At 40.3% G+C, this 25,758-nt stretch overlaps 1 protein-coding gene across 1 annotated transcript in view; it reads right to left on the bottom strand.

Annotated features, from left to right (window-relative positions):
* The window catches only part of NELL2 (neural EGFL like 2), a 324,025-nt gene that overhangs the window by 267,478 nt on the left and 30,789 nt on the right, over positions 1–25,758 (bottom strand). Inside the window, exon 3 of the mRNA XM_035002828.1 lies at positions 1,860–2,010. Coding sequence (XP_034858719.1) covers positions 1,860–2,010 — 151 coding nt within the window. The remainder of the gene's footprint in view (positions 1–1,859; positions 2,011–25,758) is intronic.

The raw sequence follows: 25,758 nt of genomic DNA, 5'->3' as shown, positions 1-25,758 counted from the left end.
TCAGCAATATATCAGGCAGCTCTGTAAAGGAACAATGTTCCTTTATTGTATGTGAATCATGTTGCCTAAAGCCCAAGTGAGATGGGCAAAGTTGCAGTACTGTAAGCAAGGAGCTCAGATATGGGGGCGCCTGGGTGGCTCAGTCGTTAAGCGTCTGCCTTCGGCTCGGGTCGTGATCCCAGGGTTCTGGGATTGAGCCCCTCATCAGGCTCCCTGCTCAGTGGGAAGCCTGCTTCTCCCTCTCCCACTCCCCCTGCTTGTGTTCCCTCTCTCGCTGTGTCTCTCTCTGTCAAATAAATAAATAATATCTTAAAAAAAAAAAAAAAAAAAAAAGGAGCTCAGGTATCAATTACTTGAAGATAAGACCTGTCCCTGGGACCAGAAACACACCAAGGGGAAAAGCCCTAGTGAACCCTTGTAGATGGGACTTCTCTCTTTCTTGCTCCTCCTTGAAGATACTAATCCAATTACCAAGTGAACTCTAGCATGGCACCCTCCTCTCAATCACAGGCCAGAACCTGGGAGGAAAGAAGCCCAAGTGAGGGGCCTAGGAAGTTATGCCAACCCTCTGGGGCTACTGAGGGACTAAGGCAGGGCCTTAACAGAATAATACAGGTAGCGTGTGATCGGGAACCTTGCTCTCTCTGTCAGCTTGCTCTATTTTGTTCTCCACACATTTGTGCTTCTGTTTGTTCTTTAGTACTTAATCAAGGTTTGCAAAGACCCAGGCTACGTCATCTCTGATAAGAGAACTCAAGAAAAGAGAGTTTCTGCCCACACCTGAACAGGACCATTAAAACCTCTTATATATCTTAAACACTTGATATATATAAACTCTTTAATCTTTGCCACAAGCTATGAAATAGGTACTATCACTCTCCCTATTTCACAGGTGAGAAAACTGAAGCACAGAAAGCCTATATGACTTGTTCAAGGTCCACAGTTGGTAAGTCATGGAGTGGGTATTCAAAATGTGAACACAAAGGAATTTGCATTATCAGAACTGTGGTTATTCTTTCACAAAAGAATCATTTAGGGGGGGCCTCACTGGCCCAGTCAGTTAAGTGTCCAACTCTTGGCTTTGGCTCAGGTCATGATCTCAGGGTCCTGGGATACAGCCCCGCGTCAGGCTCCACGCTTAGCTTAGAGTCTGCTTGAAAATTCTCTCCCTCTGCCCCTCCCCCCTCAAATAAATAAATACATCTAAAAAAAAAAAAAGGAATCATTTGGAGCTGTTTGGTATTATTCAGTAACAGCCTATGTTTATGGAAAGGGTCATGAATGAATTTCTCCTTCCCCTCCCCTCCCCCTCGTCATTACTTCCACCAGCTCTCCTAATCCTGCTTCCACACATGTGAGAAGCTGAGAGATACTAGGCAGTATTTTGATTTAATGCACATCCAAGAACACAGTTATAACTGCTGCCGTCTAAGAGGTGCGTCAAAAAAGAAGTCATCTGTCAGGGACGAAAATTATAAAACTATTAAACTCTAAACCCAGGCAATTTTTTAAAGAAGCTGAATATAGTATTTTTGTGGTTAACTATTCACAAATTAAGAAGAAATATGTTTGCCTTTAACACTGAGGCAGAAATCTCATGAGGAATTTAGTCATTAATAAGTGTGTCTTAGGAATGGTGATTTCTGTGTGCTTTTAGCAACATCAAAAGCACCAGCTCCTTCTGCATCTAGGCTGATCTCAATTACTGGTGTTTGTGATTTTGCATAATGCAGCAAAATTATTCTAGCTGTTTCCTACCAATCTTGTGTAGCGTATATCTTGCTTTTGTTTACTTCTTTTGAGTGGGTTCATTTAACCATATATAATGAAAACATGAAAACCCCAGTAGCCACACTCACCTGTGATCCAAGTGGTGAATTGAGAGAATAACTCCAGAATTTAAGTGGGTCTGTTTTAGAGTCACCAAAACAGTAAATTCATGTTTATTTCTCAGCTTCTGAAAAAACTGTTCAGCTGTAGCAGTGGATGCTTTTATACTTCTGGGAGTATCTAAAAAAAGAAACATATACTAAGTATACTAGAATTTGGTTTTACAAAGTATCTTTTCTGTGCAACGTTTTTCAAAAAAACATTATCAAGTAACAACTGATAAATACCAAGTTTCAGACTCTTTCAACAAGACTTTATGCTACATAGAACACAGGACAGTCAACCAATTACTGAACTTTCGTTCCAGGAATCTTTTTTCAAAAATGTCCCCTTTGAGGCAAAGAACCAAAGAATCATCTTTGAAGAGGTGTGTTCCCAAGTTTTCTCCTGACATATTTTATCCTGGATACCACAGCCACGTCAGTGTCAACCATGAGCAAAAAGATGTACTTCTTAGAATAGGACCTAAAAGACCAGGATAGAGCCATTTAGCTTTTCTGACACCTCATGACAGAAAACTGGCTTTAAATCTATGTGCCACCTTCCACATTGATGTCTTTAGCCAGAAGGTGTGCTATAAATAGATTTTTTAAAAGATCATTGAAATTAGTCACTCTCAGCCTTCTGTGCAGTGGAGGAAACATTAAGATCAAATTGTCTTACCATATTGTTGAAAGAAATACATAGAACTTCATTCCAATGTCCCTCTCTCCAGACTCAGAGAAAGCCTAGCAAAGGAAAGTATGCCCTGGAAGAGCAGAAATTTTGACCCTACACTTCTACCTCGTTTAGTCTTGCACTCCAACCTCAGGACCCAGAGGGTATGGGGGCAATATGGATAGAAATGGATTTAGTGGAGAGAAAAAACTTATCATTCAAGCCATCTGCAAACTGAGCATAAGGCTCTCCTATTCATAGGACGTGCAAAGCGTTGATGGGAGCCAGGAAGTTTCTGTTGTTATCAAATGATCCTCCTCATTTGTATGCTTTAGACTAGGTAGATTAAGTAACTAGACTTACTTTTGTCTAGGTAGTCTAGGTAACTACTAGGTAAGTAGTTCTCAATGGAAAAACTACCAGCATTTAGAAAGAACAATCCCTCCTCGTGCAAAACTGTCCCATGCATTGCAGAACACTTAACTCCCCTGGTCCTGGTCCAGTGAATGCCAACGACACCAGACCCCCAGTCATTATGACAACCCAAAGTTCTCCCACACACTTCCAAGCATTCCCTCAGCAGCAATGTAGCAGAAGTCTTGTTGAGAACTACAACCTCAATGAAACAGATTATAGGATTAATCCAAAGTTCCATACCTTTCTAGCCCCACAAATTTATGGAATAAAAATGTAACCACCTGATCTGTGTCCATCACTGGGAATGGACAGACATGGAGAAGTCCTCAAAATACCCATAAAATAGAGGAAGGAACAAATAATCCCAGTTACAATGAAAGAAATGCTGTCATACAGGTAGGTACAAAAGTGTGGACAGATCACAGAGGGGAAAAATAGCCAACATCATGTGGAGGGAAGGCTCTCATAAAACAGATGGCATTTGATCAGGAGTTGCCCAGTAGAAAAGAGAGGGAAAAGCATTCCAGTCATAGGAATAATTTGTGAAAAAGGAGAAAGGTGTAAAAGGGCATGACATGGCTGAAAGAGTAAAGAGCAGCCTTTGCAGGATGGGCCTGGATAGGAAAGCTGGACTGGACAGGCAGGACCTTGTGTGCCAGTGTAATGGACACCTGTTATTTCTGTCACCTTGCTAAAAAAAGACAAAAACAAAACCAAAACAAAACAAAAAAACAAAGAGAACAAAAGAAACCCTCTTACTTACCACTGAAAAATGATCCTTCCCCACTCTCAAACACACGACTTCCTCCACACCAATCAGAGCAACACCAAACCCTGTCCGCAGTCATTGATTTTGGAGTGAGCACCTAATCTAAGGCAATGAAGTCAGACCCAGGATATTTGTTCAAAGTTTTAGGAAAAAGAAATTTCTTGTTTCAAAATCAATATTCAGTTCCAATCAATATTCAGAACTCAAAAGCATAACAATAATCTACAGTTTCTGCCATAGTCAACCTAATAGTTTCTCTCCAAGCTCCATCAAGGATAAGATTGGCTATGGATGGGGAATCCATACAATTCTTCCTAGCTCCAAAACGTTCTACTTCCTCAAGGATGCATACAAAATGTAATTCTGTGAGAATAATTCATCTAGTGTTAACTTTTAATCCACTCTAATTTATACACACGTAAATCATTCACAAACCTCATCACTTCATCTTAATTTGATAGATAAAAGCAAGTTAGAATTAAATTATAAATATTTATTATGCTTTCCCCCCATTTCAGGCAGGTAGAGCTTGAGCCGCATCCTTTGTCTTGCTGAACAGGATAATAGATGGGAGATGCAAATGAGAGAAGCAGAGAAAGGACTACATTGAATACAGAAATGAAGATCAGACCCACGGAGAGATTCAAAGATGTGGCCTAGAGAGCTTGAGCTCATCCATTGGGAGAAAACGAGTTTAGAATTGGGCCACAACTGCCTTACAAGTGAAACTTTAGAAAAGAGATGCTTACTGAGGGTTTTTAGCAAGTTTTGTCATGTGGTACGCACAGAAAACCTTCACTAATCTCTGTATTATTTTCCACTGTTTTTGGAGTCAGATTTGTGGGGATAGTTGAGAGGTTGTATTATTTGTGTGAGTTTTCTTTGTTATGTTTTAGAGGAAATGATGTGTAAAGATTGACCTTAAGACGAAAGGAAGAAGGATCTAAAAGAGTAGATTACATTTGAGTATCATTAATAAAAATGTAAGACTCCATGGTTGAAAACATGGTGAAGGAATCTGTAGGTGAAGAAAACATTTTTTTAAAAATTGATCAATCTGTATTTTGGAAAATTTTCTCTGGTGGCCATGTGGAAAGTTATTTGAAGAAAGAGAAACTCTCACAATTCAGATGATCATTGACTCTTTTGTTAGATTTCACATATTTTAAACATCACATTTTGACATCCCTAAACTACCTTTCCCAAACCAAATCATCCTGTCCAACCTCTCCTCCCAGCCCATTACCTTCCCTTTTTTGCTCCTTCAATGAGGGTAGGATGACTTGCAGGAAAAGAGGGACCCTCCAACAAAAACATGGCCAGCAGAAGTCCCATTCAGCTCACACTATAGTAACAGGAGAAATAATATTGTGTTGTTTTTTTTTTTTTTTTACCCATCTTGGTTAGCCAAGTTCATTACAGAGAGATTTCAAAACAGACTTGAGTGAACTTCCCACCTGTGTTATGGGGAGGGGCAACATGAAAGGCGGTTTGAGGGAGAAAGCCTCATCTGACTTATTATGGCCTCAAGAGGGTCTCCTCACCTGGCACCCCCAGCCCAGGGGCCCAGGACACAGGTGAAGATTACTTGATTGTGACAGAGAGAGCACCTACAGGATGTACAAATTATGACTGCATCGTATTTTCAACAGAACACCCTCTCTTACCAACCCTCACATCACCCTAATATTATTTAAATCTATTGCTGCCCTTAAAAACATGCTTTTCATAAATTCATTATTCCTGAGTCCAGGAAGGACTTGATGGGGGCCTGAACTCTGTGAGGTGCATCAGAATAAACAGGAGAGTTAGAATTCCAGAGATTTTTAGAAAATAGAATCTAAAGAATTTGGTCACTGATAAAAACACATGCAAAACACAAAAGAAAGAGAAAACTGAAGCTAATCGAATCTAAAGTTTCTAGCTTGAGAGACCAGATGAAGGGAAATGCCGTGGGAGCATGATGGTACCCAGATGGGATATCAGTTTTAGCAGTGGTCATTCTGACGTGGGAGGGGACGTGCAGGTGGGAGTGTCCAAGAGGAGGCGGGCACCTCTCCTGAGAGAGGTCAACGTTGGCAATATATATTTAGAAGTCTTCAGAACATAGTGTCTAAAATCATAGGAATCACAAGAATGAGAGGACAAAAGGATGGACCATCAAAAAATCTAAACCTGACACAGAGTAGCGACAACATATATAACATATATGCACACATATATGATGCTGCACATCTGCTGCTATACAGTATCCTTCAAAAATGTATAATGATATATTTGTCCCTTTGAACCCACATTTCATTTTTGTTCTCATAAAGCCTTGGAAACTTGACAGAGACAACCATTACTACTTCCTTTTTCAATGAGTAAAACTAGCCAAGGAACAATCCCGTGATTCACCCAAAGGCACCTGGTATGCCAGAGGTTTGATGGGGATGACAATTTCTGGTCCGGTATTCTCTCCACTAAATCGCACTGCCTCCTGAACATGGCATCCTTTATCCAAGCTTAACTGCCACTCACAAACAGAAATGCAAATAAGAGAGCACCAACATAGAAAATAATCCAGAAAAAAAGTAATTATATAAGACAACATTTTTAGTTCCATAAGTGACTAGCTTAGTAGTGATTTTAAGAAAGGTCACTTTGCTCATTTACATTTGTTTCTCGATTTGCAAAATTAACATTCCTGCCTTCTATTTTCATCTCAAGGATTATAAAGTGTTCAGAGAGACTTATGAGTTCCCACAATTATTACTATAGACCCAATTCTAGTCTTCACCAGAAAATCAAGTCAAAGAAACCATCATGTGAGAATTAATTTTACTTCATTTTTATCATTTCAGTTTTCAGATTTAGTAATTTAATACAGGTATATGTGAAGCAATTTCTCAACAGGGCCTCCTACTAGGAACCAGACATAGAGAAATAAAGTGTGGTGACTGGCAGAACACACTCTTAACCCAGAAGAACGAAGTTTCAATGCCAGGGAGGCAGATTATTAGCTATGCTTGGCATGTAGTAAACATCATGTGCTAGCTATTAGAATTATATTTATCATTATTACTCTTTCAAGCAGTGAGACTGTGGAATCCACTAAAACTACCCACAGCCATGATACCCTTGTGGCGATTTCTGAGCTTACTTTCATGCTAAGTATCCCAAACTCAGCCATAAAATATCAGTTTCCGCATTTGGAAATTGGCATAAAAGTTTTTGGCAATCAAATTATTCTTAAAATAAAATCCTGCCTACCACTCTCTAGTTCTACAAAACTATGAATGAACATTTATTTATGGACAAAAATCAATGTAAACAAATTTCTTTTCAATGAAAGTCTGACAGAGGTCATTTCAAATTGCCTCTTCTGAGAAAAACAGGCTGATAACAATGGCCTTCAAACACTGCTATGAAGCCCCAAAGAAAATCTTATCAACAGGATGCCTGGGTGGCTCAGTGGGTTAAGCGGCTGCCTTTGGCTCAGGTCATGATCCCAGGGTCCTGGGTTCGAGTCCCACGTGGGGCTCCTTGTTCAGCGGGGAGCCTGCTTCTCACTCTGCCCCTCCCCCTGCTCGTGTTCTCTCTCTCTCTCTCTCACTCTGACAAATAAATAAAATCTACAAAAAAAAAAAAAAAAGAAAGAAAGAAAGAAAAGAAAAAAACTAGTCTACACATCCACATTGGAGCAGGTTTTCCTAACTGGAGAATCGCTTGAGTTTAAAATAAAACTTTCAACGTTTTCCATTTTTATTGTGTGCAGAGCCTAAAAAATCTACTTAAAAAAAAAAAAAAACTCATGGCATTTTAAAGCAGTTATCAATAAGTAATGAAGCAGTTCAGAGGCGATCTCATCAAAATACTCATTTTTAGTCGTGGGACTACCAGGATGGAGTGATGAGTTCCCGAGTGAATGTAGTCACAATTTTTAGGGATTTCAACAATGTGTTATGTATTCCCCATATACATCGTAGTTAAGGGGAGAAAGGAGAGCGAGAGAGAGACTGGTTTATTCCAAAAATAGACCGGAAATTAATGAAAGTATGTATGTGGTAGCAAACATGGGTGCTTACTGAAAAAGAGAGTCAGACCGGAGCTTCTTTACGTATTTTTGGTGTGTTAGTAAAAGTAAAGAGAAGGGATTTGTCCATCAACCAATAACAAAGAAATCGGCAAGAATTATTTTCTTCTTTTGCCCTTAAACCGCGTTACTACAACTGCCATCATGAATCAAATGAGTCTGTGCCACTGACAGGTCCTGCCTCATCTGCACTGTATAAAACCTAAATTGATCTCCCCCCACATAACCAGACTAATACAAATACCATGTGCAAATTCGATTACAAAAAGTCTAATCTCAGGCGTAAGATGGTTGACTTAGAATGTGCCAAAACTCACCAAATGACTTCTTTTTTCAGTCTCCAACTATGAAAGGCTGTTGTCTTCTAATTCAGGTTAGAAATATATGTATTCAGAACTATTAGTATAGTTCCTGTCTGTTGGTCTTACTCCCCCTTCAGTATATCCATGCCTTTACAGTGCAAACTTTCAAGGCAAAGTAATAGCTACAATTTTAAAAGCCATTAAAATCTGATTAACACTATGCAGTTTGCAAAGTCCTTAAACATGAACAATCTCATTTAAGCCTCAGAGCAACTCTGAATAAATGGGATTATTGCTCCACAGTAATAGAAATTACAGATGAGGAAAGAGAGGCAGAGAAGCCAAGACCCTTGCAAGCATCACCCTACGTGGCTCAAAATCAGAGCTCATTTCTATGAATTTACTCTATTAGAAACTTGTTGGTTTGAAACCTCAGGAGCTTCCCCAGTGATATCTAAACAGGCCCTGCACCGGAGGGCAAGGAGAGAAGGAAGAAAGAGGCAGGCCACTCCAGATGGGAGGCGGCAGGTTTAATATGCAAAGGAACTTACTTACAAGGCTTGCCTTCGGCAGTCGCAAGACACACAGATCTCTCCATCCGCTGGCAAAAATCTTAAATTTATATAAAGGCCTTAACTGGATTCACTCAAGTTATACCAATCCACATGGTCGCAACAATACACTGCTCTCTCACCAGTGCATCCCTGAAAATGACTCCCACTGTGGGAATGGTGGGCAAAGTGTGCATTTCAAGGACGGGGAGGAGGGTAGGAGCCTTTGATTGCTGAGGCCCAGCTCAAGGGTCAATCTGAGGTCATGTCCTCTCCGTGACCTCCTTCAACAGAACTATCAAAAGCAATTAGGATAGGATAAATGAATGAACGGACCAAATTTAAAACTGCCGAGCCAGAATCCTCACCCAAGCCAATGTGCTTCCTATAATTACACGGTAGTGCCCTACCAAAGCGATGGTGATGCACACTTCCGGTAAGTAAATAAACCCTGATTTAAAGTTAACTTTTATAAAAATATATTCTGAAGATAAATACACTTTTCTTGATCTTCAGATCAACTTAAGCTTTACAAATCTACAAAACAATTCATATTATATTATTTCTCAGCTAGATACTCTTAAACTATTGAGATATAAACTGTAAACCCAAAAGCTTTTTTAAAAGGCAATTTTCAAATGATTCTCCTTAAAAAATTATTGGGCAAAATGTATGAGTAATCCACAACTTTCTAATGGGGCAAACCCACGTCTAATGATGCTGCATCCTCATCCTTTAGCTGTCTATATGTCCCTTACGTTTCTAGGTTACCCCAGTGCATACTCTTAGAAAGTTGACTTCCCCTTCTACATTTTATTCCCATTAAACCCCAAAACAATCTCAAAAGTTTCTTTCAAATCAACAGCTAATTATAATTGGATTCAACGCATAATAAGCATATGTATCTTCATGTATTATTTACAAAATTGTTGGCTTAATGTTGTGAAAATCCAACCACAGAAAAACATATACAAATGAATATAATCAGCAATTAAAACATAAGCATCCGCACCATTCAAGAAACAAAAATGAATAGTAGGTTCTACTCCTGGATTTAGCAACTAAATGGTTGATGTTAAGCAAATCATTTATGACTCATATGTTGGAATTTTCATTAATGAAGTAGAACAAAATTTAGTCAGAATGTAGGTAACAGATATGAGTTGTGTAGATTATTCCATTTTGATTGTTTCAAGTCCAGACCAACAAGTAACTTTCTGATAGTAATTTGGCTTCCCAGGTACATTGTTCTTCAGAGACAGTAGTAGTAATTAACCACTATGAGTATTCTGGTCTAGTTCACTGTTATAATCCTCATTGGAGATTAAAATTAAAATTGGCACTTGAGTTTATAATCAGATTAACGTTTTTGGCTAGTGTGAAGCTGTCCCTCAGAACCTCACCAGTGAAGTTAACAGCTGATTTGTTACCAGCAAAATTAAGAGGATAAGTGAGCTAAACGATATCCCTCTTTATCATCTCTTCTCCCAAATGGAATACTGCGCAAGACTACGACTAAATAGAGATGTTAAGTAAATGAAAGGGATGATGATGATGACAATGACAAGGATAATGATGTCATCTACAATTTTAATATACTGGTCGTATTCCTGGTTGTGTTTCTGATACTGCCTCATTACCCGTAGATAGCAGTCTCAACAATATCATTTGAACATACGTAGCAGACTTAGGAATTGGTAATTTGCTAGATCTTTATTTAAACCAATCCCAAATGTATTATCAAACTGATAGTTGCACACATACAAAGCCATATCAGCTAATGTCAAAGCCAATGTCTTAAATGCATAAGTAAAATTAAACTCATGGACTATCATACTTTATTAAACATGCTTTTGCCTTGCCATTGAAACCCTGAATAAATGAAAAGCATGAATGTCTTTTTAAAAAAAGAAAAACACTCAATTTTTCACTGGTCTTACCCTTAGCCGTACATCAAAAGGTTCAAATGCACCTCATATACTGACACCAGTTACTGGTGTATGAGGTATTGCTTAAATTAACAATGTACTCATTTTAACATTAAACTGTATAAATTCATGAACTAGGTCATTTTTCCCTCTTGTAGATTATCCCATATATAGTATATATGTTATATCTTAAATGCACACATAATTACTCTTCATAAGGTGTTCATATCAATTAAGAGAATAACTCTAAGTGCAAAAGAGAAATGCACAGATGCTAACTTTTTAAGTGAAAACTGAATCACAAGTTATTCCTTTATTTTGAGGTCTGATCAAATATTCATTCAATCCCTGAGAAGGATAAGAGAGAAAAAAAGAAATATTATATATATATATATTATTATATATATAAATCTGACTACCTTTTTATCCACATGTGTGCTTGGTTTGGCTCAGCTTTAGTCAAATTATTATTGTAAAAAGAAGAAAGAAAACTAACAGGATCAAGGTGAGATCTCTACTATATATCTTTAACATTTGGTTGATACCTATTAATTGGCAAGAGTAAGGAACAGGGATCTATAATATGCAGGTTTACACATTTATATAAAATGCAAAGGTTATATATCACGCAACCCCAGATTGCACAAGCAGGTTCTAACGGAATCTTTGCTGAATAGCAAGAGATAGGATGCAGTGCTCCATCAATTATGCAGAGCTTGAAGTGCTGAAATGCACAATTTCATCTTCCACCTAATAGGCCAATTTGACCTGAGACATCAATTTTGGAAGTTCATTCTGCTTTTATCCTTCTTTAATTAGAATAATCAAATTATTTTGGAATAACAAGATAGCAAAATATCAGTTACCATGATTAATTGCCCTATCAAAATTGTGCTACATTTTTTTAAAGATTATTGTTTTCACTGCAACAAAGAAAACAGCATTCATTATAAGGTACCAAAGGACACAGAGCACAGAATAGTCAGTTTCTCAATCCAGTTTCTCTAATCCACATGGTTACCCAGCTAGAAACTACATTCCCTAGTTTCCTTTGTAGCTAAGGTGGTCAGGTGACAAGTTCTGGTCAACAGGATATAGTAGAAGTGATATGTGCTAGAATTCAGATTTTATTATTAGAAAGGAAACACAATGCCCTCCACTCTCCTTTCCCTGGGACTGGAACAGGGATATTGAGGTAGTAAGCCAAGCTCTTCAATGAAGATGAGGGCAATGTGGGGCCTTGAATAATGTAGCAGAGCTACCCATCGACCCTGGAACCGCTGCCTACCTTGAGGTTGTTATATGAGAGGGAAACAGACATCCTCCTTTGAGTACTTTGAGACGTCCTTCTTTGAGCACTGCATTTGGGGCCTCTTTGTTACAGGAGCTTAGCCTATTCCCTAAGGAATACATCTCCCCAAGTTTCCTATGACTCATCCAGAATGGGGTGTCATTCTTTAAAACAAGGATCAGCAAAATTTTCTGCATAAGGCCAGACAGCAAATTATTTTAGGCTTTATAAGCCACGTACATCTCTGTTGCATATTCTTTCAAAGTTATTTTTATTGGTTTTTTTTACTATCATTTAAAAATGTCAAAAACATTTTAAAATGTTAAAAAAAAAAATGTTACCTATGGGGCGCCTGGGTGGCTCAGATGGTTAAGCATCTGCCTTCAGCTCAGGTCATGATCCCCAGGGTCCTGGGATCAAGCCCTGCGTCTGGCTCCTGGCTCAGCGGGGAGCCTGCTTCTCCCTGTCCCTCTGCCTCTCCCCCTGCTCATGCTCTCTCTCTCTCTCTCTCTGTATCTCTGTATCTCTGTGTCTCAAATGAATAAATAAAATCTTTAAAAAAACAAATGTTAGCTCAAGGGGTCACACAAACATAGGCCTCAAATTTGGCCCACAGGACCACAGTTTACTGACTCCTGGAAACAACAAATACAGATATAATTTCCCCTGGATGAAGCACAAGTCTTTTATATCTTTAGTTAGTTATGCTTATGTCTAGAAAGGAAGACCAAAATAGTGTGATAGGAGGCTTAGTGAGAGAAAGTCTAGATGCTGTGCAAGCAGAAAAGGAAGGAGACAAACGCTGTCTATTACCTTGCCTTCATTGCTGCTGTTGACATGTAAATTTGGGGAGCACATCCTATCTTCCCTCATTCTGTGATGTTTTCCAAGTTCAGGGATCAATTTTGTGATTCTCCTTTTTAGCACAGCCCATGCAGAAGACAATCAGTCAGTGTGGCCAACTGTGTTGCTCATTGATGGCTTCGCCACCTATTTCTGTGCCTTTTAATGACAACGTACTGTTCTCTGCTCAAGTAACTAAGTAAAGGTTACAGATTTATTTTGCCTCAAATATTCCTTCGCATTGCCACCTAGTTTAATATTATGATTTAAAAGGTGGAGTAAATGGCAATTCCAATGAACTAAACTAGAACGATATAAAAAATTTATAATACTCTTTTATATTGTTATGTATTAAAACTAAAGACTCTCTCCCCTTTCTCCTTGGAATATGAACCAGCAAGTCTGCATGGGGATCCTAGATTTATGAGAACTTAGTCCTCTGTAGCATTCTGAGATGAGCATTCCTAGAAAAAGGAATGATAGAAGGCCTCAGTTAAGAGCAGATTCAAAACTTTCCCCCCAGATACTGACAGAGTGGGTTGAGTATTTTCTTAGAAATGTTATAAATTTCTAGAATGTCAGGGAAAATTATTTCTAACTGAATGGCCAGAAACACCTTCCAGAGCCAAAGGAAAGCACTAGACTTGTCTTCTCTCATCTCCACATCTGTTTTGGGGATAGCTGTGTGTTGACCTATGAGGAATGTTTAAAACGTTTACTAAATCAATGTTCTTGTTTTTTTTTCTTTTGTTGTGTAAGATTAGATTAAAAAAAAAAACATGCAGGCAAAAAATCTACACAGTGGTCTACAGATAATTTCCCCACTCTATCTTACACTCTTTAAAACAGGAGAACCGGCAGTTAAAATAATCCGGGAATTATATTGCAATCAGGATTTAACATGTCACCTTCCATGACAATTCTTTTCCTTTTATGACAGCCCATAGCTCTGATCGTTTACTATGTACTTTCATTATTTTTCAGTGTAGCACTTTGTGCTGCCTTACATCTTTCTCCGTTTCTTGTCTAATTGCTTTCTCTGCCAGTCTTACATCCTCAGAAAGATCAATTTTAATCTCCTTGAGGGCAAGATCTGTACATTACATCTCTCTCCTCTACCAGTAACTACCAGCAATTATAGCCCAAGACAGAGAGAAGTTCAATAAATATTTGCGGAATTGAGTTGAATGAATTTTCCTTTTCAAAGTTTGGAAGGTAAAACAACATACTTACCTTGGATGTAAGGGTAAATCACTCTCCTCCCTCCTAATTCTCCATCAAAGCAGGGTTTGGGCTCACTGCACCGCTCTAGGCAACACCTGATCATCTCACACACAAACATAATTTAACCTGCACAAAGGTTTATGGAGAGGTCCTGGGAGGCATGGCCCATACTCATTAACAGGTCCAACTATCTCATTAGCCCAGGCTAGGAAACAATCGTTAGGGTTTAAAATTCTACTTAAACTAGAACACCTGAGGGTAGTTTAAAACAGCTGTGTTCGGAGAGGGGAAAGATGGCGGAGGAGTAGGGGACCCTATTTCAACTGGTCCCCGGAATTGAGCTGGATATCTACCAGACCACTCTGAGCACCCACGAAACCAGCCTGAGATGTAAGAAGATCTGGATCTCTACAAACAGAATATCGCAGGCAGTTGGTTTTGAGGTACGAAGAGGAGAGCCCTGATTTTGCGGGCAGATTTCGGAAGATAAACGGCGGCGGGAGGGAGCCTGGCCGTGGGGATCCTACACCGCCGGTGAGTGACAGCCTCGCGCGCTGCGGACGGGGCGCTGCGGACGGGGCGCTGCGGACGGGGCGCAGACTCGCAGACCTGGTAGCTTCAGGAAAGGACTTTAGGGCAGCCCCCGGGGTGGAAAACCAGACCGGCAGGGTCGCGTGCACGCAAACCACAACACCCCCCCCCCCATCCCGGACAGGACAGAAACCGGAGTGAGGGTCCCGAACGCGAACATGAACTGCAACCCCCCGGGGGTGGAAACCCCAAGCTGTGGAGTCCCGCGCAGGTACTGGGAGCGGCTGGCGGTTTTAGAAGCACAAAAGGCAGAGACGTGCCCCAACCTGGAGGCGAGGACTGGGAGCTCTGCGGAGGGGCGCACAACCCAGGACGCTGCAGTTTATAGCAGCATGGACAGAAACGGAGACAGTGTGGCCTGGAGAGCTCACTGAAGAATAGACTGTGGGCTCTCTGCTCTGAGGCAGAGGGTTGGAAACGGTCTCTTCTGCTCTGACTCACGAAAGAGACGTGGAAAGCCACCAGGAAAAGCCGCCAGAGAACAAAAGCCCCAAAGACTGATTCCCACTGAGCCCATCCCCCGCCACAGAGGGGCAGGGCAACTCCGCCCAAACTGGGTTGCCTGAGTAACAGCCCGGCAGGCCCCTCCCGCAGAAGACAGGCTGGGAAAACAAGAGGCCAGCAACCCTAAGGTCCCAAGAAAACAGGTGCATCTTGCTTGGGTTCTGGTCAATAATTTGGACTCTATACACTCCCTCAAACACCCATCAAGAGAATGACTAGGAGGGGGAGCCCCCAAAACAGAAAAGACTCAGAAATTATGACTTATGCTGCAGATTTACAAATGGATGCAGATATAACCAAGATGTCAGAAATGGAATTCAGGCTAGCAATTGTGAAGACAGTGGCTAGAATGGAGAAATCAATTAATGGCAACATAGAGTCTCTAAGGGCAGAAATAAAAGGTGAATTGGCAGAACTTAAAAATGCTATCAATGAGATCCAATCCAATCTAGATAATCTAACAGCTAGGGCAACTGAGACAGAAGAGAGAATAAGCGATCTGGAAGATAGTGTAATAGATAAAAAGGGAAAAGAGGAGGCCAGGGAAAAACAACTCAGAATCCATGAAAATAGAATCAGAGAAATAAGTGACACCATGAGGCGTTCCAATGTCAGAATAATTGGAATCCCGGAGGGAGTGGAGAGAGAGAGAGGGCTAGAAGATGTATTTGAGCAAATCGTAGCTGAGAACTTCCCTAATCTGGGGAATGAAACAAACATTCGAGCCCTAGAGGCAGAGAGGACCCCTCCTAAGATCAAGGAAAACAGGCCAACACCCCGGCATGTAATAGTAAAACTTGCAAATCTTAGAACCAAGGAAACCATCTTAAGGGCAGTTAGGGGGAAGAGATTCCTTATGTACAGAGGGAGGAACATCAGAGTAACGTCAGACCTATCCACAGAGACCTGGCAAGACATATTCAGAGTACTAAAAGAGAAGAACATGCAGCCAAGAATACTTTATCTGGCAAGGCTTTCATTTAGAATGGATGGAGAGATGCAGAGCTTCCACGACCGGCAGAAACTGAAAGAATATGTGACCACTAAACCGGCCCTGCAAGAAATATTAAGGGGGGTTCTATAAAAGGAGAAAGACCCCAAGCGTGATCTACAACAGAAATTTACAGGGACAATCTATAAAAACAATGTCCTCACAGGCAACATGATGACAATTAATTCATATCTTTCAATAATCACTCTCAACGTGAATGGCCTAAACACTCCCATAAAATGGCACAGGGTTGCAGATTGGATAAAAAGACAGGACCCATCCATATGCTGTCTACAAGAGACTCATTTTGAACCTAAAGATACATCCAGACTGAAAGTGAAGGGATGGAGATCCATCTTCCATGCCAGCAGACCTCAAAAGAAAGCTGGGGTAGCAATTCTTATATCAGACAAATTAGATTTTAAACTAAAGTCTGTAATGAGATACAGAAGGACACTATATCATTCTTAAAGGGTCTATTCAACAAGAAGATCTAACAATTGTAAATATCTATGCCCCCAACATGGGAGCAGCCATCTACATAAGCCAACTGTTAACCAAAATAAAGAATCATATTGATAACAACACTTTAATTGTAGGAGACCTCAATACTCCACTCTCAGCAATGGACAGATCATCTAAGCAGAAAATCAACAAGGAAAGAAGAGCTTTGAATGATACATTGGACCAGATGGACCTCATAGATATTTACAGAACATTCCACCCTAAAACAACAGAATACTCATTCTTCTCGAGCACACATGGAACTTTCTCCAGAATAGACCATATATACTGGGTCACAAATCAGGTCTCAACCGATACCAAAAGATTGAAATTATTCGCTGCATATTCTCAGACCACAATGCTCTAAACCTGGAACTTAATCACAAGAAAAAAATTGGCAGAAATTCAAACACTTGGAAGCTAAAGACCACTCTGCTCAAGAATGTTTGGGTCAACCAAGAAATCAAAGAAGAACTTAAACAATTCATGGAAATCAATGAGAACGAAAACACATCGGTCCAAAACCTATGGGATACTGCAAAGGCGGTCCTAAGGGGGAAATCCATAATCATCCAAGCCTCACTCAAAAAAATAGAAAAATCCCAAATTCACCAACTAACTCTACACCTTAAAGAACTAGAGAAAAAGCAACAAACGATGCCTAAGCCACGCATTAGAAGAGAAATAATTAAAATTAGAGCAGAAATCAATGAATTAGAAACCAGAAACACAGTAGATCACATCAATGAAACTAGAAGTTGGTTCTTTGAAAGAATTAATAAGATTGCTAAACCACTGGCCAGACTTATCCAAAAGAAGAGAGAAAGGACCCAAATTAATAAAATTATGAATGAAAGGGGAGAGATCAGGACTAACACCAAGGAAATAGAAACAATTATTAGAAATTATTATCAACAACTATATGCCAATAAACTGAGCAATCTGGATGAAATGGAGGCCTTCCTGGAAACCTATAAACTGCCAAGACTGAAACAGGAAGAAATTGACAACCTGAATAGGCCAATAACCAGTAACAAGATTGAAGCAGTGATCAAAAACCTCCCCCCAAAAAAAGAGTCCAGGGCCTGATGGATTCCCCGGGGAATTCTACCAAACATTCAAAGAAGAAATAATACCTATTCTACTGAAGCTGTTTCAAAAAATAGAAACAGAAGGAAAACTTCCAAACTCATTCTATGAGGCCAGCATTACCTTAATCCCAAACCAGGCAAAGACCCCATCAAAAAGGAGAATTTCAGACCGATATCCCTGATGAATATGGATTCCAAAATCCTCAACAAAATCCTAGTTAATAGGATCCAACAATACATTAAAAGGATCATCCATCACGACCAAGTGGGATTTATCCCCGGGATGCAAGGGTAGTTCAACATTCGCAAATCAATCAATGTGATAGAACACATTAATGAGAGGAGGGAGAAGAACCATATGGTCCTTTCAATTGATGCAGAAAAAGCATTTGACAAAATACAACATCCTTTCCTGATTAAAACTCTCCAGAGTATAGGGATAGAGGGAACATTCCTCAAGCTCATAAGATCCATCTATGAAAAACCCACAGCGAACATCATCCTCAATGGGGAAAAGCTGAGAGCCTTTCCCTTAAGATCAGGAACACGTCAAGGGTGCCCACTCTCACCACTGTTGTTCAACATAGTACTAGAAGTCCTAGCAACAGCAATCAGACAACAAAAAGAAATAAAAGGTATTCAAATTGGCAAAGAAGAAGTCAAACTCTCTCTTTTCACAGATGACATGATACTTCATGTGGAAAACCCAAAAGACTCCACCCCCAAATTACTAGAACTCACCCAGCAATTCAGTAATGTGGCAGGATACAAAATCAATGCACAGAAATCAGTTGCTTTCTTATACACTAACAACGCAACTGTAGAAAGAGAAATTAAAGAAACGATTCCATTTACAATAGCACCAAAAACCATAAGATACCTCGGAATAAACCTAACCAAAGAGGTAAAGGATCTATACTCCAGGAACTACAAAACACTCATGAAAGAAGTTGAAGAAGACACAAAAAGATGGAAAAATATTCCATGCTCATGGATCGGAAGAATAAACATTGTTAAAATGTCTATGCTACCCAGAGCAATCTATACCTTCAATGTCATCCCAATAAAAATTCCAATGACATTTTTCAAAGTGCTGGAACAAACAATCCTAAAATTTGTATGGAATCAGAAAAGACCCCGAATCGCCAAGGACATGTTGAAAAAGAAAAACAAAGCTGGGGGCATCACGTTGCCCGATTTCAAGCTATATTACAAATCAGTGATCACCAAGACAGCATGGTACTGGCACAAAAACAGACATACAGACCAATGGAACAGAATAGAGAACCCAGATATGGATCCTCAACTCTATGGTCAAATAATCTTTGACAAAGCAGGAAAAAAGATGCAATGGAAAAAAGACAGTCTCTTCAATAAATGGTGCTGGGAAAATTGGACAGCCACATGCAGAAGAATGAAACTCGACCATTCTCTAACACCACTCACAAAGATAAACTCAAAGTGGATGACAGACCTCAATGTGAGACAGGAATCCATCAAAATCCTAGAGGAGAACATAGGCAGTAACCTCTTTGACATCGCCCACAGCAACTTCTTTCAAGATAGATCTCCAAAAGCTAGTGAAACAAAAGCAAAAATGAACTTTGGGGACTTCATCAAGATAAAAAGCTTCTGCACAGCAAAGGAAACAGTCAACAAAACAAAGAGGCAACCCACAGAATGGGAGAAGATATTTGCAAATGACACTACAGATAAAGGGCTGGTATCCAAAATCTATAAAGAACTTCTCAAACTGAACACCCAAAAAACAAATAATCAAGTCAAAAAGTGGGCAGAAGAGATGAACAGACACTTCTCTGAAGAAGACATACAAATGACTAACAGACACATGAAAAAATGTTCATCATCATTAGCCATCAGGGAAATCCAAATCAAAACCACACTGAGATACCACCTTACACCAGTTAGAATGGCCAAAATGGACAGGGAAAGAAACAACAAATGTTGGAGAGGTTGTGGAAAAAGGGGAACCCTCCTACACTGTTGGTGGGAATGCAAGTTGGTACAACCACTTTGGAAAACAGTGTGGAGGTTCCTCAAAAATTTAAAAATAGAGCTACCCTATGACCCAGCAATTGCACTCCTGGGTATTTACCCCAAAGACACAGATGTAGTGAAAAGAAGGGCCATATGCACCCCAATGTTCATAGCAACAATGTCCGCAATAGCCAAACTGTGGAAAGAGCCAAGATGCCCTTCAACAGATGAATGGATAAAGAAGATGTGGTCCATATATACAATGGAATATTACTCAGCCATCAGAAAAGATGGCTTTTACATCAGCATGGATGGGACTGGAGGAGATTATGCTAAGCAAAACAAGTCAAGCAGAGAAAGTCAATTATTATATGGTTTCACTTATTTGTGGAACATAAGGAATAACATGGAGGACATTAGGAGAAGGAAGGGGAAAATGGGGGGGGGGGATTGGAGGGAGAGATGAACCATGAGAGACTATGGACCTGAGAAACAAACAGGGTTCTAGAGGGGAGGGGGGAGGGGGGATTGGTTAGCCCGGTGATGGGTATCAAGGAGGGCACGTACTGCATGGAGCACTGGGTGTTATACAAAAACAATGGATCGTGGATCACTACATCAAAAACTAATGATGTATTGTATGGTGACTAACATAATATAATAAAATTAAAAACTACAAAAAAAAAAAAAAGCTGTTTTCTTTCATTCCAGAATTTCCTACCCGAATGTTATTCCAGGTCATATATTTCTTCCTCTTGGTTCATATTCCACTTTCACAAAATTGTTTTCCTTACTAGCATTGGGAAGATAAAGCTAGTCTTTCTACCTAGTACCACATTTAGATAGATCTGAATTACATGTGGATATGTGAAAGAGATATTTCCATTTCTAATTTTGGAAATTAGGCCCAAACATCAACAGTATATTTCCTATTTTAATACCACCATCCAATGATTCAATCATGTATGTCCTCATTTACATACACTCTCTCCCTTATCTGTACAATTTCACATTCATTCCCTAGAAATACACCCCAATTTTGTTTTTCTTCCGATTTTTTATTTTTAGCATTTTCATTCATTCTTTCCTCTTGTTTCATAAAGTATGTGCATAAGTTCAGAAGACATAAATACAGTATATAAATACATGTGCATATGCATGTGTGTGCACGTATACATAACACACATACAAACACACACACACATTATTGCTATGGCCAATCTATGATTCGTAAATGTGGCTGTTTCCAAAGCATCATTGTTCAACCAGTTTTTAGGACTGTGGCCTGCTTTTTCACACAGAAGCAATATTATACATGACGGTTAGGTCCTCAGAAGATTCAACCTATTTCAGTATGTTGTGGCTGATTTAAATCCAGTAGATTCTGGTTCCATGGATCTAGTAGGCTGAGCTCAGAAATGCCTGGCACCTCGACAGGCAAAGGAGAAGTCTGGAAGCCAAGATGGGATAGAGGGATGGGATAACTCAACAGCTGTAGATTAGACACTGAACAAGGGAGCCAGCAATTCATAGCTGATAGTCAAAGACATAAAGGTGAACTCGGACTCGGTTCAACTTGGGAGATCCAGGCAGACGAAGCAGCATGTGCAAGGCTCGGAGGTGTGCAGAAGCATGGGACATTCATGGAGCCTCCGATACTGTATACTGCTAGAGCATAAGGTGTGTGGGAGGGAGGGAGGGAGAAAATGTAAGGAGTCTAGACAGGTGGTGAGGAACAGATCACCGTTCTGCTATCAGCCTTTTCAGAGACACTGTGTTACTCAGAACTGCGAGGCTAAGATGAAACCAAAGCAGAAGCCCAGTTATGCGAACTGGACCAGGAGAGTGGGGCAGAAGGAAGTATGACTCAGTAGGCACATGGCAGCACAAGATTTTTCTTGGGAACACCAGGCACCAGTCCTCAGCACAGTGAATTCTAACCAGTTGTACCCTGCACTAGTGGAGCGAGGTCCCAGTGTCTTCCCTGTTTCGGTCAGAACTGGCTGAGGAACTGCGAATGGTTGGCATGCAAGGCCTTGGTTACCCAAGCTTAAAAGTGCTGACACAGCTTGGCCTCCTGTAAAACCACATTCAAACTTCCCACATTCTTAGGTCCCTAAGAATGTCTCCTCCCTAAAGAGCACCTATAAAGAGAATGGAGATTCTCCTTCTCTGGGCCACGGTAGGCTATAGGAACAAGAGCAGGGGCCCGAGCTGCTTCTGACAGCTCTGAAGAAATAAGAGAGGGGCACCTGTGTGGCTCAGTTGGTTGAGCGTCCGAATCTTGATTTCGGCTCAGGTCATGATTTCCGGGTGGTGAGATCGGGCTCCGCACTGGGTGTGGAGCCTGCCTAGGGCTCTCTCTCCCTTTTCCCCTCCTCCCTCCCTCTCTGGAAAAAAAAAAGAAAGAAAAGAAATAAGAGAAGGAGGGTGAAGAAGAAACTCAGGGATTCCAGCACCGATGAAGAAAGGCTTGGACACTCGCAAGCAGTAAGGAAGAAAGAGAGGCCGTCCTGGGGTGAAGAGGACCTCTAACTGGAGAGCCACTGGCATGAAAGACCCCACTCTCGAAGTACGCTTGGACAGACTGGCAGTGTGTCTGGGGTGAGATGTCTGTGATGCTAGAGTTCGGGTGTGTGTGATGGGGAAGCCAGAGCTTCCTGCGGTGGATTCTTCTAAGTCTAAAAGAGAGATTTATTTTCTAAAGCAATGAAGAAGGAGCTTGTATTCAAGCAGAGAGAGGCATATAGAGCATGAGGTGGCCCCAACATTGCTGCCCCTTGAGGAGCACTGGCCACCTCTGCAGCAACCGTGAAGTCAGAAACAGCAAGCTCCCAAGGGGAGGGACCGGGCCTATTTCACTTCCACGTCCACCAGATACCCAGCATCTGGGCAAGTGCCTGGCCCAGAGCGAGCATTCTATAAAATGGTTGAATGAATAACAAGAGCTAGAATTTACTGAGTGCTTACTACAGGAAGCATTTTTCTAAGTGCTTTCTTCGTATTCCCTAATGAGGCACTATTCAGGGTTTTATTTTCCAGCGATGAAGTCACTTGTTCCAGGTCACGGTTCCTCCACCTTTTGGACCAGATAATTTTTTGTTGTGGCAGGGGGTTGGGGGGGGGGGCGGGTGGAGGCTCTTCAGAGGATCGTGTGATGCTGAGCAGCATTTCTGGCTTCTGGGAGGACTCCACCGCTCATGGCAACAACTGAAAATGTCCCTCGACATTGCCAAATGCCCCTTGGGGGACAAAACTGTCGCTGGTTGAGAACCACTGCCTAGGCTCTCTGGCTGGTAAGTGGTAGGCGCAGGCAGTCCTCCGCAGAGACTGTGCTCTCCACCTCTGTGTGACGGCTGCTGGATGGACGGATGGACAGACCTCCAACAGCCAGCATCTAGTGACTGCTTACTATGAGCCAGGCGTCATGCTGAGCGCCTGCCTCCATCAATCTCATCTCATTATCACCATAGCTGTGCATATGGATAGCTACCTTTGAAACCAAACACTATAGAAGAATAATTTCAAAGCATTTTTCTTAACAAGTTGATTCCTATCTTCCAGATCCTTTTTCAAATATTTTTGGAGGACTCAGAACTACATTTTGGCTTTTTGATTGCTAAGGCCCTGACTCTTCTTATCCCACTTTTGGTAACAGCAGTGTTCCTTTCAAAACTAAAAAATGGATTAAATTGTCCACATTAAGTGAATTCAGATTTCGAGGCAGCATTAAGGATTTATATTGTGTGCCAGTTTTATTATAATATCCTAAAATCATCTTACAGTAGAAGCACAAATCATTGGAGAACAGCTTCCTAAAGATGTGAGCTCCGAGAGTAAAATGGCCTTTGCGAAAGCCACGCAGGAGGCTGTTTGATGGTAATACTGCAAATGCACTTCACAGAAGCCTCGACTCTCCAAGAACAACACAAGCGAACCACAATCCGTAGAGCTTATCTCTTCCGTTTTTAAAATTTACCTAGAAACTGAAGTCTGAGGGGTTCAATTTCAAATCCTTTTACTTGTCTCTAGTATTTAGAAGATGCAGCATGAAAATATCCCTCATTAAAGGTAATAAAGCCCACTGAGAACTATGGTACTAGACTACAGGATCACGACGCCCCTGAAAGCACAAAAAAGATGTCTGAAATTGTGTCAACAGAGGATACATTGAAAGGTCAGTAAGAGCACTTATATTGTTGACTCTACAAAAACCAGCAACTACCACTCACATGGAACAAACGTGAAAAATGGTTTTTGTAAATAATGTCAATATGAATTACATAGGTAATGCACAAATTATGAGTACTGATCCTTCACTGCGTAAGTGTACCTACTTTTTTAATAAGTGTGCACACTTTGCAGTCAGTATATGTATTGAGTTTCTATGCCATTTCCACCATTTTCTAGTTTAAAAAAAGTTATTCAGGGCGCCTGGGTGGCTCAGTCATTAAGCGTTTGCCTTCAGCTCAGGTCATGATCCCAGGGTCCTGGGATCGAGCCCCGCATCGGGCTCCTTGCTCAATGAGAAGCCTTCTCCCTCTCCCACTCCCCCTGCTTGTATTCCCTCTCTCTCTGTGTCTCTATCAAATAAATAAATAAAATCTTTAAAAAAATAAATTAATTAAAATAAATTTAAAAAGTTATTCAACCTCCTTTAGCCTTGGTTACCTTGGCTCCTACCTATAAAATGGGAATATTAGTACAAATGGGTCATTGTCAGGATTAATATGTATAAACCACTTAGAAAAGTCCTTGGTCCATAATAAGTACCCAATTAATATGTCTCTCACACACATATGCATGCACACACACTTTGATATTCAAAGAATTCAAATTGACATGCACAAATAAATTGGTGTGTGCCAATAAATAAAGAGGCAAGCCTCATCACCAGACAACTGGACATGCATGTCTACAACTCTTCTAGCAGAACTAAAGTAGTTAGATTTTTATTGCATTGAGTGACAAAAAAGTCATGGGAAGAGCAGAACACTTCTCTAATAGATATGGATATTAACAGTCATTTCAACATGCACATCATCAGCTTTTAATAGCCACAATTGTGAGTTCATCAACTAAGTGGAAATATATTGAACTGTGAAATTTTCTTCTGCTGGTCTGGAAGCATAGCTTCAGCATCTGAAAAGGAGGAGAATCCGCTGACTGCAAGATGGCAATTTTCAGCGTGTGATGAGGGGGTTTCCATTTTGCACATCCCCCACATCTCCCCACGCACACTCCAATCTGTGCACACAAGTGAATTTATATTACACCACTTCCTGTTCTCATTATGATCTTTGTAAAATTTTTCTCTTATTCCTCTATACCATCTGTGAAGGATTATTCCCTACCATTGTACTAATTATGCCTCTGCAGAATATTTATGTGCGTCTTCGGTAACTTCAGTAACCTCAAACAAAATTTTAAAGAAAATTAAAGCACTATAATCATTACTAGAAAAACCTATGTTTATGTTTTCATGTTACTTACGACAATGGCTGTAAAGAAAACAAAAATTGTACTAGAAGAAAACAGAGATGATCCAATATATATAAATGATATGCAACATAAGTCATAAAAAAAGAATTTTTTGTAACAATTACCCAAATCAATGGCTTAAGCATCCATAAGATTTCTCTTCATAAATATCGATTAAGAACATGAGCATTAGTATATAAAACCAGGAAAATCCTGCGCTGTCCTTGACTAATATCAATATTTGAGTAATATCAAAACAAAAAGGCTTTCCAAAAAGGGCTCTTCAGTTCTATGTAGAAATATTAATATGAAATGTGTACTTGTAATAATCTAAATCAAAGCTCTTTCTGCTGCTAGAATTTCTTTTCAAACTTCCACCTAACTTACTTAGTGAAGTTTTCACTTAAGGACTACCATGCCCTCAGTTTGCTGTCAAGGCTAGGATCACGGTGAAAAGTTTTCATAACGACTGCACTGAAAAAGACCATAATAATTCCACTCTTCTCCCCCATGATAACACCATTTGCCTGCCATCTGGGGACATAGCTTTGTACTGCATTCCTGGCAGCTAGGCTTGACTGCACTGCTTAACCCAGGCCTTCTGAGATCTTCCCGTGAGCAATGGCACACACTGGCAAGACAGATGCC

Source organism: Mirounga leonina, unplaced genomic scaffold, assembly GCF_011800145.1.
Source record: "Mirounga leonina isolate KUSES-001 unplaced genomic scaffold, KU_Mleo_1.0 Mir_126, whole genome shotgun sequence".
Taxonomy (NCBI): Eukaryota; Metazoa; Chordata; class Mammalia; order Carnivora; family Phocidae; genus Mirounga; species Mirounga leonina.
Note: the sequence above shows the minus strand (reverse complement) of the source record. Positions and strands in the feature narration are given on the sequence as shown.